The sequence below is a fragment of the Typopeltis vanoorti genome, chromosome 16 (genome assembly GCF_054136105.1).
Source record: "Typopeltis vanoorti isolate ZY-2024b chromosome 16, IOZ_Tvanoo_1.0, whole genome shotgun sequence".
Lineage (NCBI taxonomy): Eukaryota > Metazoa > Arthropoda > Arachnida > Uropygi > Thelyphonidae > Typopeltis > Typopeltis vanoorti.
The window spans coordinates 77,387,892-77,401,052 of NC_143564.1; the positions used below are offsets into that span (position 1 = coordinate 77,387,892).

At 38.5% G+C, this 13,161-nt stretch overlaps 1 protein-coding gene across 2 annotated transcripts in view; it reads left to right on the top strand.

Moving 5' to 3' along the window:
• The window catches only part of LOC150098145 (lysosomal acid glucosylceramidase-like), a 235,650-nt gene that overhangs the window by 65,672 nt on the left and 156,817 nt on the right, over positions 1–13,161 (top strand). For both annotated transcript variants that reach the window (XM_090406013.1, XM_090406012.1), the window contains exon 4: positions 7,806–7,939. In XM_090406013.1, the coding sequence (XP_090262139.1) occupies positions 7,806–7,939 (134 nt within the window). The remainder of the gene's footprint in view (positions 1–7,805; positions 7,940–13,161) is intronic.

The following is a 13,161-nucleotide window of genomic DNA, read 5'->3' on the forward strand; positions in this document are numbered from 1 at the left end:
TTAACAAATACGGTTGCATTAAGCTTCTGAAGATTTGGAAAACAGTCATCACCAGAGGTCCCACCTTACATTCCAGGCCACCTACAACTGCCCTTAGCGGGCGCTCCACCTAGATAGGACTTTATTGTAACCCACGTGGTTGGGCTTAGTATTGTAAGTTTTTGTGTGCATGTTACATTAATTGTCTTTGTAATCCCCGTAGATGTCCTAGTGACTAGGACGAAATATAGGAAGTATTAAATTCTATTTTAATTCTTTTTGAGTGTTGTAAAAAATCCATTAAACCTCCAACATAATAATAATAATAATAATAAGAGTATTATATTGCTTCCCACCCAGTCCTGATGCCTTTTATTAATCTGCATAATGAGATACTGATTAGACTACAATTTTCTTCCCATGTCTTGTAAACTCCTGTATTCATTGGAACTATTTTGACTCCTTTCCACTCCCTAGGCACCTTCCCTTGCAGTTTTCATAACCATGGACTGATATCCCAGCCAATTTTGTGATCATATTTGCATTAAAGATCTGCAATATTGTAAGTACCTTCAATTCATCTACATCTATTCTTATATCAGTATCCCATCTAGGCAGTGTTTCCACTCAGATGGTACACTCTTGCAAAATGATCATGCCATAGCTCTGTTACCTGCCTACCATCAGCATTAGTTAAAGTTATCCTTAGTCCTTAGTTATCCTTAGTAAATGGAAGAATGACCCATAGTCATTCTTCCATTTACTCTACACATAGAGAAAGCACTCTTTGGGAATTCTGTTGACCTCATCAGCCAGCTTCCTCTCATAATTAGCTTTGGCTTTCCTTCCATACAGGGTATCCTTTTTACCAATCACCTTTCTCTTTATAAGTCCTCCACAATCTTTCTCTTTTTTGCTGTGATTCCTGTTTAATGATGCTGCTTATCCATTTAATTTTTATCTGATTTATCCTTCTGACTTGGTATACAGTCTGATACTGCTTTCTTCTCTTCTTGATCATCTTCAATGCACTGTTAACATCTTTCCTCTTCCAAATTCTTATGCCATTGCAATACCCTAAGCTGACTTCTAATTTTGTCATCACTTGTTTTGTATTTCTGCATATATGCATAATCAACTGAAAATTCTGAGTGGTTAGCAGTCTCCCAGGTCAAGACCACATTGCTCTACCTACTACAAGGCAGTTGAGACTACCTTGATTACTGTTTTTCTAATGCTATAACACTGAGATAATTATCTCTTATCAGCTGTGTAAATTATATTTCTTTCTTTCCTTGTGACTGTTCCTCCTTTTGTTTATATTCCAATAGTTGAAGTCCCCAATGATAAAACAAATAAGATGGCAAGATGAAATTAAAGAGAAGTTGTCAGCTTTCTATCTGGGTACGATAATGATGATGGATAGATCTTCACTCTTGCTGGTTTTCCTGCAAGGATCTATTCTTTCACTAACTCTAAATATATTATTATTATTATTATTATTATTATTATTATTATTCAGGCCTCCAAGGAGTCAAAAGACTCATCGAGGGAGGTCCTTTATAAGACATAAAGTCTGTCAAGACTCATCGAGGGGAGGTCCCCCCCCCCCTGAGAAACACAAAGTTTATCATACCACTCCTTAAACCCACTGACTGTTCTCGCTCCCACCACTCCATCAGGCAATGCATTCCACGGCTCAACCACCCTCCACACAAAGAAACCACTCCTTACCCTCTTGCTCACAGTTTCCTTTCGTAACTTCCAGGGATGGCCTCTTGTCATCACTCCTTCCCGCTGATCAACCAAGCGAAAGAACTCCCCAGTGTCAACCCTGTAACCACCTCTCAACAGTTTAAAAGTCTCAATCATATCACCTCTCCTTCTTCTATCCACCAAACTCTGCAGTCCACATTCTCTCAGCCGATCCTCATAACTATCCTTGTACAGTCCTGAAACCATCTTTGTCATCCGTCTTTGTATCCTTTCCACAGTTAATTTATCCCCTTCAAATCCTGGGGACCAAATCTGAGAACAATAGTCCAAGTGTGGTCTGATCAGAGACTTATACAACGGAATGATAACCCTCTTATCTCTGCAGGTCAGTGTCCTTCTCATAATAGCAGCAATCCTCTGTGTTACCTTCACCACCTTTGCAATATGTCCCCTAAACTTCAGGTTTCTATCAATCATCAACCCCAGATCTCTTGTCTCCCCTACTTCCTCCAGTATAACTCCTCCCATAGAGTATGCAGCATCCCATCGATGTTTCCCAAACCTCAAGACCTTGCATTTTTGTGCATTAAACCGACCCCCATTCATTTGCCCATCTATCTAGCTTATTTAAATCCTCTTGCAGGGCTACCACATCTGCACTATTACTAATAATCCTTCCAAGCTTCGCATCATCTGCAAACAACTGAATATCCCCCTGCAATCCACTGGCTATGTCATTGATATAAAGGTTAAACAATATAGGTCCTAGTACTGAGCCCTGTGGGACCCCACTTGTAACCCTCTGCCTCCTGGAAACTGCTCCACCATACACAACTCTCTGATACCTATCAGACAGCCAATCCTGAATCCAGTTGACCAATCTGACATCCAGACCCATGTGCTGCAACTTAAATATCAGCTTATCATATGGCACCCTGTCAAATGCCTTCGCCAAGTCTAAGAAAATTGCAGTATATGCCTTTCCCTCATCTAATGCTCTTGTAACTTTATTATAAAAGGCTAGCATATTGCTAAAACAAGAGCGTCCTTTCACAAATCCATGTTGATTCTCACAGATAACATTACCCTCATCTGCCCAATGCTGTACACGGTCCCTCACTACTTTCTCCAAGATCTTAACAACTACTGATGACACACAGACTAGCCTATAATTAGACACTTCCAGTCTGTTACCACCCTTATGCAATGGCACTATCTTACCTTCCTTCCATTCCCTGGGCATCTTTGCCAAAGCCAGACTTTCATTGAAAAGCCACGTTAAAGGTATTATCAATTCCCTAGCACATTCTCTCAAAACTCGTGGCGAAATACCATCCAGTCCCACAGCTTTACTGACATCCTGAGTACTCAGTATCTGAAACACACTCTCCTCCTGTACCTCCAGACCTCGTACCAGTCCTATCCCTCTAGCATTAAAACTGACTCCTCTAGAATGAAATACTCCAATAAAGTGTTCATTGAACAATTCCACTATGTCCTCTGCATCAGTCACTCTATCCCATTTTTATCCCACAATATCATTCTTCCACAGTCATTTCTCCTCCTACTGGCCACATAGCTAAAAAATTCCCTAGGATTTTCTTTGGATCTTAGTGCCAATCTCCTCTCATATTCCAGTTTCGCTTTCCTTACCACACGAGTCACTCTTCTGGCCTGTGTCTTATATTCCTCATGCATCTCTTCACCTGTCTCCTTATATCTCTTCCATAGCCTCTTTTTCGCATGCAATTCCTGTTTAATATTGTTTGTCATCCACTTTACTCCAAATTGTGCCCTCTTCTTCACTCGTGGTACACAACTTACCATTGCTGATAACAAATATTCTTTCACAATTTCCCACGCACTGGTGATATCGCGGCCTTCCAATTCCTCCCTCCATGAAACTTCCCGAAGTTGACGTCTAAGACTATTATAATCACCTGCCTTATAATTCCACATAAGTTCCCGTCTCTTTGATACTCCTGCATGTCTATTCATTTTCCAAGTCAAAACCATATGGTCACTCTCTCCAACTGGTGGGAGAGACGTCAACTCAGTTATTATCAACTCTTCTGATGCTATAACCAAATCCAAAATTTTTGAACCTCTTGTTCCCTCTGTTACATGTTGCCTAAGACATTTGTCCCTCAAGAATTCTAGAAATTCCATTCCCCTATTGTTACATGCATCTTCCTCTCTCCAATTTATACTACTGAAGTTAAAATCTCCCATAACAATCATTCTTCTTGCACTTGCCAAACTTAGCTGTCTAAACATCTCCTGGTCCCCATCCTCTGTGCTCCTGGGTCTGTAGCAACACCCCACTAAATATCCTGTCTTGCCTACCTCTACCTCACACCATACGCTCTCAAAATCATTTGTCTCACTTCCTTCCAAATTCTCCACTCTTAGAGGACATAGGTCATCACTTATCATAAGCAGCACCCCACCACCACGCTTTCCCCTCCTATCGTGGCGAAAAATGCTATACCCAGCGACTTCTATACTTGTTTTTATATCTCCTTCTGTCAGCCACGTCTCAGTGATCGCAATAATTTTTGGCCAGGCTGATGCTATCTGCGCCACCAATTCCTCTCCCTTATTCCGGATACTCCTGGCATTAGTATACAGCATATAAATGCCATTGTTTCTATACCCAGCATTATCCCTTCTAGACTCCACTGGGCTCAGTCTTACCTGACATTGTCTCCCTTCTCCCAAGTATCCATTCCCACAAGAGGCCACCCCTGCTATCATCCTCCCTGGGATACACTGACTCGTTCAGAACAGCAATCTCTCCAGATGCCTACGTCCTTCCTCATTCAAATGTAAACGGTCTCTCGCAAACAACTCCTCTCTTTCCTCAAATGCACTCCAAGCATCCACATATACCAGTCCTCTCTTGTCACACATTCTCGCTATTATGCCATTCAATATCACCGCTCTTCTGCTCAGCTCATCATTATCATACCTAGGCAACACAACCCTCTCCTGTTGACTGCAAATTCAGTCAGTTTTTCCAATGACAGTACATTGCACTCTGCTTTTTATTTGACAAACTATGCATTACCAAAATCATCCCAGAATAGTAAATTATACAACCCTAAATTCTGACCTCCAAACCATTTTTTCAGTGGCATTCTCATAATCTTGCTAATTTCAATGCTGGTAAAACTCACTCATCCTGTTTTATTTCTCATAAAAAAAGGACTTTTTCCTTCACCCTTGTTTTTGATAACATTCAAATCTCTAGACAAGAAGATGGAATGGCTCTTTCTATGACTACTTGAAATTTCCCTCTCTCTTGACATAAATATATTACAACTATTACTTCCTAGCATTCAAAAATTTTTCTCTTTCACTTAAGGTGCTGCTTTATCTCTGAAGAGCTGTCAATTTAATGGATCTTAAATTCATCCAATCATTGAATACTGTTCTCACATTTGGAGTGGTAAGAGCTCCCTAAAAATACTTGATTCAGTACAGTAGAGAGAGAGTGCTGTACTGATGGATCTAGACTTCAGGAAATTGATTAGGCTAGAGATTTAGAATTGTGACAGGAAGTTGAAGTTTAGAGAGCATATCACAAATGTGGCAATAGGAATATTGGGAGATCAAACAGTACTCTGACAAGCAGTGATAAGAAGGTTATTATCCCATTTAATAAGACTTTGATATGGCTACTTTGGGACTACTGTTTAGAGATCTGATTGCCTGGATTTCTTGGGGATGAAGTGGTGTGAGAGGATTCATAAGTCTGTGTGTAGAGGCTTAAGTGCTGTGAGGACATCATACTGGAGGCGTAATGGATTGTATACAGCACTCAGAAAGGATTAAAACAGAATTTAATACTACCTATATATTTCGTATCATTAAATGAGACATCTTCAGGGATTACAAAAAAACTAATGTAACATAAAAAACACACAATACTAAGCACAACCATGTGGGTGACACTAAAGTCCTATCTAGGTGGAGTGCCCTAAGGGTGCTCCACCTAGATAGGACTGAGACGAAATATATAAGAAGTATTAAATTCTGTTTTAATCCTTTCTGAGTGCTGTATACAATCCATTAAGCCTCCAATATTGAGGATCCATAAGTGAGTGACAGTCCGTGGAATACAAATTTAATTGATATACAGAAAAGAGGAGATATGATAGAAACATGTTAGTAAAGGAACTTTCCTAGGATTGATGCTGAAGAAATTTATCTGAAAACAGTGGAAACTGTGTGTTAGTGTGGTTAGCAAAGGTATGAGGACTAGATTTTTTGCTTAGAGAGAGAGAGAAAAGTGAATGTGAGGAATGGGTCACCAGAATCGCTTTCAAGTGTTCTTTCAGTATGAATTCAAAAGAAGTTTCGTTAGGTATTGTGTGAATCATTGTGGATCTCCCACGTTGAATCTTTGGATTTCATGGAGATGTCCAAGTAATAATAACTACTCCAGGGATGCTTTATTATCATTTTTTCCCAGCGAACTTCATTCTACCATAATCATTCCTTATGGTCTGTCACATAATGAAAATAAAAGGGAGGGTTTTCTTTATATTTCAGCTTTATTTTTCTAGTTGATACTACCTCTATACTCGGAAGCATTCAGAAATATAAATTCTGTAAAGTAAATATGCCTCTGATGTTGTTTCTGGTTGTGTAGATTCTCAGACTTACTCTTTTTTTTCCTCATTAAACAAAAAACAGAATTATTGGTGAGTGTGAAAAATGAAAATAAAACTGCTTAGAAAACAGTTTTATTTAACACAACACGTGTGTTAAAATAATTATTTTTTTTATTATTATTATTCAGGCCTCCATGGAGTCAAAAGACTCATCGTGGGTGGTCCTTTCTAAGAAACACAATTCTATCAAGACTCATCTAGGGAGGTCATTCCTAGGAAACACAAAGTCTATTGTACCATTCCTTAAACACATTGACATTTCTTGCTCCCACCACTTCATCAGACAATGCATTTCATGGTTCAACCACCCTCCATGCAAAGAAACCACTCCTCACCCTCTTTCTCACAGTTTTCTTTTGTAACTTCCAGGGATGGCCCCTTGTCATGACTCCTTCCTGCTGTTCAACCAAGCAAAAGAACTCCCCAGTGTCAACCCTGTAACCACCTCTCAACAGTTTAAAAGTCTGAATCTCCTTCTTCTATCCACCAAACTCTGCAGTCCACATTCCCTCAACCAATCGTCATAACTAATATTGTACAGTCCTAAAACCATCTTTGTTATCTGCCTCTGTACCCTTTCCACAAAATGGTACAGAGGTAGATAATTTATCCCCTTCAAATCCTGGGGACCAGATCTGAGAACAATAGTCTAAGTGTGGTCTGATTAGAGTCTTATACAACGGAATGATAACCCTTTTATCTCTGCAGGTCAGTGTCCTTCTCATTATTGCAGCAATCCTCTGTGTAACCTTCACTACCTTTGCAATATGTCTCCTAAATTTCAGGTTTCTATCAATCATCAATCCCAGATCTCTTGTCTCCCCTACTTCCTCCAGTTTAACTCCTCCCATAGAGTATGAAGTGTCCCATCGATGTGTCCCAAACCTCAAGACCTTACATTTTTCTGCATTAAACTGACACCTCCTATTCATTTGCCAATCTATCTAGCTTATTCAAATCTTCTTGCAGGGCTACCACATCTGCACTATTACTAATAACCCTTCCCAGATTCGCATCATCTGCATCATATAGATACAGACTTATTAGACACATGTATTCATAACAGTATAATTTTTCCCCTATCAGCAGGATCTCCTCTTGTTACCATCCAGAAAAGATAAACAGATAAACTCTCTCTCTCTCTCTCTCTCTTGAAAGTGATATTCAATGTTTTAACCTCTGTATTGAGATCATCATCAGGAAAACCACACATCTATGAAATACAAGCTACATGCCACTGCACTTTACAAAGGTGAATTTTTACTTTTGTAAAGTGCAGTGGATGTTACATTACATCCAGTAATGTAACAAAAACCATATAGGACTAGATAAAGGTTAATTATGTCCTTTATTTTTTGATTTTAGAACATGGATCGCATTCTAAAAATTTTTACTTATACTAAGAATATTATGTAATTTATGTTTATTTAGGATTAGAGTATACAATTGGAAGAGTTCCTATTGCAAGTTGTGATTTTTCAACTCATGTTTATTCCTATGATGATGTTGAAAATGATTTTGACTTGAAACACTTTCATCTAACAAAGGAAGATATTGATTTCAAGGTATGTAACTTGTCTCTTGTTAGATAGATTCACATGCATATATTCTTTTCTTCAAAACAGACCAAAATATAATTTAACATTTAAGTTGTTCTTTTATACTTATTATTATTATTTGACACCTCCAGGGAGTCCATAGACTCATCGAGGGAGGGCACCTGCTCTACAACTCTGTCTCCACCAACCGACCACAACTACACCAACACTGTCTATTGCTGATCACCACCACTAGCATTTCCACAGACAATCACAAACATCCATGTCCATGGCATGATTCGAACCGCAGCCTTTTGGGGGGAGAGCAGATACGCTAACCACTTGGCCAGCCAGACTGGCAATATATGGAGAACTAATCAAGGTACAGGGAGTTATATGATTTCTGACCTAGTTATCTACTCAGATATGTGTAAAGAACTGGATTCTAGCTTAAGGGGAGGACATGAAAAAAAACAAGGAGAAATCATAGTAGACTGACCAGAGAACAAAAATGTAAAGGTAGCAATTTTAATATAATTAATATATGTTATGTGTCCATCCATTTATTTTATTGTTAAGAAAAAAAATCAAAGGAACCGTTTACTTTCTGATGATATTACACAAAAGATTGTTACACTTGTACTTGACAAGAAATTGTATTCTTCTTTCAGTCCTTTATGCCCAAACGTAAGCAAAAGTTTGCATGTGAAGTATCTTCACAACTAGTCTACTTGTATATAGAAACTGTTGACTTCACATGTTACCTCAGTTTTTGAAACTGCAAAACATTATGCGAAGGATCGCTATCTAGACTGGTTTCAACCTATATTCCCTCCAAAATCATAAAAACAAGATCTATTGCTAACCAACACTTGTTTACAGTTCAGCTTGAAATTTGCTGAACCAATTTCTCTACCTCCAAAGATCACATCCACTTCTCTTCTGTGGAACAGCCTTTCCAACTCTCGATTGCCCAAAGAATACAACCTTCAGCAGTTGAAAAAAATGTGAACAGATTCCTACTTTTTATCTCCTCTTGCCTGCACCCTCTACTGATATGTTATAGGTCTTGCAACATTTTGTGTGTGAGTCATATGTAAAATATATAAAAATAAAAAGTAAATTAATATAATTAACGGCTATTTTAGCCTGTTTTTGTTTAGTAGTGTCCCTCATATTTAATACATTAGCTAACATAACTCAAAAGGGGTATGTATATATTTTAGGGCATTACGGGCGAGTGAAGAAGGCAATTATGGCAGAATAAAAAATGTGGAAAAATTATGTACATACCTTGATTTTGGTTTAAAGATGCCTTCTAAATCCAAGCTCTTGTTGAAAGGGGGGGGAAGAGAGGGAAAGAACATGGGGATGTACTTGGGACACGGGAAATAAGTCTGGGAACCCGGGTACTATTAATAATATATATATAAATATATTATTTTGTTGTGGGGAGAGGGGGGGGAGGAAAGAAGGGGAAGGGTATCCTTATGTGGAAACTGGGGCAAGGGTTTACGGGGTGTGGACCGTTTCGGTCATCGTCTGACCATCGTCTGCCTGACGATGGTCAGACGATGACCAAAGTAAATAAAAAACAAGAGCCTGTGTAGCTCAGTGGGTGTGGCATTTGCACACCACAACGCTTGACTGCACGAATGAAGACTTTGTGTTTTGAATCTAGTCAGCGACTAGAGGAAATTTTTCTAAGACTTTTTTCGACTGGTTCCCAAGTTAGTCGATCTCTGGCATGGGCAAGCATATTTTTTTCCAGGAAACTCGGATTTTTGTCCTATAAACTCAAAATCGACTGTAGAACCCACACTATTTCAGACATTAAATATATTGTGTTAGGGATCACGAGATGGCGGCATTTGTTGAGCCACCTCTTCACTGTGTGCTGCTTAATTAGTGATAGCTTTGGGCCAACTATCTCTGATTGGGTACCAGTGGAGATTGAACTGCCCACTCAGTCTCATAAAGTTAAATAGGGCTAAACGGCCTCACCTACTCCTTATACGGGAATAAAAAGGTGTTAGCTGATTTTTTTTAAAATTTTTTTTTTATAAAACACTCCTCCTTGAATGGTGAATTGAATCCCACTCTCACATGGCAGCTGGGGGGGGGGATACTAACCACTATACTGCTGAGGAGTGCAAAATCCTTTTATCTATCTATTTCTGATTGTTATCCAACAGTAAATGATATGGAGCTAAAGGAATTTTCCAGGCTGAAGTTTTATGATCTGTGAGAGAAACACTGCAGTAATGTTGAATATAATAAGTCTGGAATGATGTGGCTTGACTGCTCACTAGTCATAGACTGTTGATCTGCTAGATTTCTCTTTATATGCTTTCAAAAGATCCAGCAAATTTATGTGCTCTCAATTCCAAATAAGAATGAAGGCAAAAGAGCTGGCCTGGTTGACTGAGTGGATAGCATACCTGCCTTCCAATCAACAGGTTTTGGATTTCAATCCCACTCAGTACCGTCGACAGGGTATAGCATAGAGGCAGCCTGCCTCATGACACTGCTTAATAAGGGCTTTCGTTCAGCCTTATTATGGCAACAAGATATTTTACAAATATACAGTGTTTAGTTTACCAAATAATAAAAGTGCTATTTCCCATTGACAGTTAAATATGTGCTTATTATATTTTATTAATAAAAAAATTATAGTCATACATACTAAAACTAAACATTTTAGAACCCACTTATTAGATACTTAAGGAAACAACCCATAAAATATCATATGATGTGAATTTCATAAACATTTATAGTTTATCCCAGTGTTTCTCAAAGTGTGATATGCATACCCCCTGGGGCTACATGGCAATTTTTGGTTATACATCATTAACGCATGCAATCATTATTAACAAAAAAAAGAATTTAACGTATATATTTCTTAATTTTATATTAAATTATATCATCATCATCATTAAATTCCTCCCATGTACCCTCAAGGAGTGTACAGGATATGATAGTACTACATGAAAAATTTACATCATTACTAACTTCCTATCTACAATTTTCCTCCAAATCAGTCTGTTACTTGTCAAGACTCAACATTATCAGATCTTATATTTCTATCGTCTAAGGCACTTTGTACCGTATCAATTCACCTATATCTTGGTCTTCCTCTGGGTAGTTTTCCTGCCAACCTGGCAGAGAACACTTGCTTTGCTAATCTTTTCTCTCCCATTCTATTTAAGTGACCATACCACCTGAGATTAGCTCTGCTAACGCATTCCTGGATGCTGACAATGTCAAGGTCTTTCCTAATATCCTCGTTTTTAATATGATATTGCCATTGATGCCATCTGTTCACGCCTCTAATCTTTCTCAGGACTCTCATATCTGCGGTCTCTAGTCTTTGGTCAAGTGTTTTACTTCTGACCCAGCTCTCAGATCCATAAGTTAAAACTGGTTTGAACACTGCCTTGTATACAGCTAATTTAGTGTTACGACTAATTTCTCTCTTATTCCATATGAATTTATTCAATTGATATTAAATTAAATTATATTATGCATGAATTCTCCTACTCAAATTGCTACTTATTCTCGCCCCTGACATTCACGTTGGAGCGATAACTCACTCCTTGCATTAAACAATACGCTCTCCACAACAGCAACTATACTGAAGAAACATTAAAAACAATTAGTTTTATCATGTCACAGAATAAGGTATACACAGACATTTGCAGACTGTGTAATATATTTCTCAACAAATATTGCAATTAGAGATAACTGGGATAAAAATGGCACTAACTTATGAATCAAATCACATATCCCCTCCCACAGAAACTGCTGTATAGACTCGGGCAAAACGTTCACGACAGGTAAGTGTAAAAAAAAAAACGTGTTGCCAGTCACTACCCTGTCATGAACGTGTTAAAACTAAGAAATATATAGTGGATGTATTTCAGATATTAGGAAAATTGGTTGAAGAGAATTAGCATTTCAACTCAATTGTCAGCTTGCTTTTTCTTTGGGTCGTGCGATCTTTTGTTAATACTGCACCAATCATATGCATGTCTTCATAGCTGCTCTATCTCTACTGGCCTGCCATTGCTGTCTGTTTCACACTCTGCTTTTATTTCTCATTAGTCATTTGTGAAGGATTGTTCATTATGTATCTCAAGTCTTGTAAATTGCTGGTAATTTTTGCTAGACATACCCTCCCATGACAATTTTTGCATGTCATTGGAAAGAACATGACACTATTTGGGTAGATAACTTTGATGTTGCACACATGGAAATCGCTCTTGAGGCCAGAAGAAGTGATGGTGAATAGGAGCTTCTTGGTAAGTCATACCCATTTTCAGTTTTTTCCTGAAAACTTTAGTTTCTGAAAATCTCCGCATATATATTATTCACCACAATTTTTTTGCTTTAATTTTGGGGGGGAAATGTGAGTTATATTCCAGTAAATATGGTAATTTTTTTAGCTTTCAAATTCTTAAGTATGGATCATGTTAAAGACTGAATTTATAAAATGCACAAAAGAGAGCAATATAGCAGATATTATTATTACCCAAGACCCCCATGGAGTCAAAGACTCATCTAGGAGGTCGTTTTATCAAACACAGCTCATCACACCATGCTTTAAACACACTCAAATTCTCCGCAGACACCACACTCTCAGGCATGGCATTCCAATCATTCACAACTCTGCATGAAAAAACCTGCCTCTCACTCCCTACTCACACCATCCTTATACAGCCTTCCAGGGATGACCTCTGGTTTTCCCCTGATCTCCCACTATTTTCTGTAGAACCTCTCCAGCATTGATCCTACAACAACCCCTTAATATCTTATAGGTCTCTATCATATCTCCCCTCCTCCTCCTGTCCACCAGACTCTGCAAGTTGCATCTTCTCAATCTTTCCTCATACTCGACATTCCAGAGGATAGAAACTACCTTAGTCAGTCACCTCTGGACCCTCTCCAACATCCCTTCGTTATTTTGAAAACCAGGTGACCAAATCTGGGCACAATAGTCCATGTGTGGCCTAATCAAAGCCTCATCCAATGGAACAAGAATCATCCTACTTCTACAAGTCAGTGTCCTCCACATCATTCCCTTTGTGTCATCACAATTTTGGCTATGTGTTCCCTAAATTTCAGATCCTTATCCACTATCACCCCCAGATCTCTTATTTTCTCTGCCTCCGACAATATATCCTAACCAAGCATAAAGTCTGCATCCCATTTTTGTTTTCCAGATTTTAAAATCTTACATTTTGCAACAC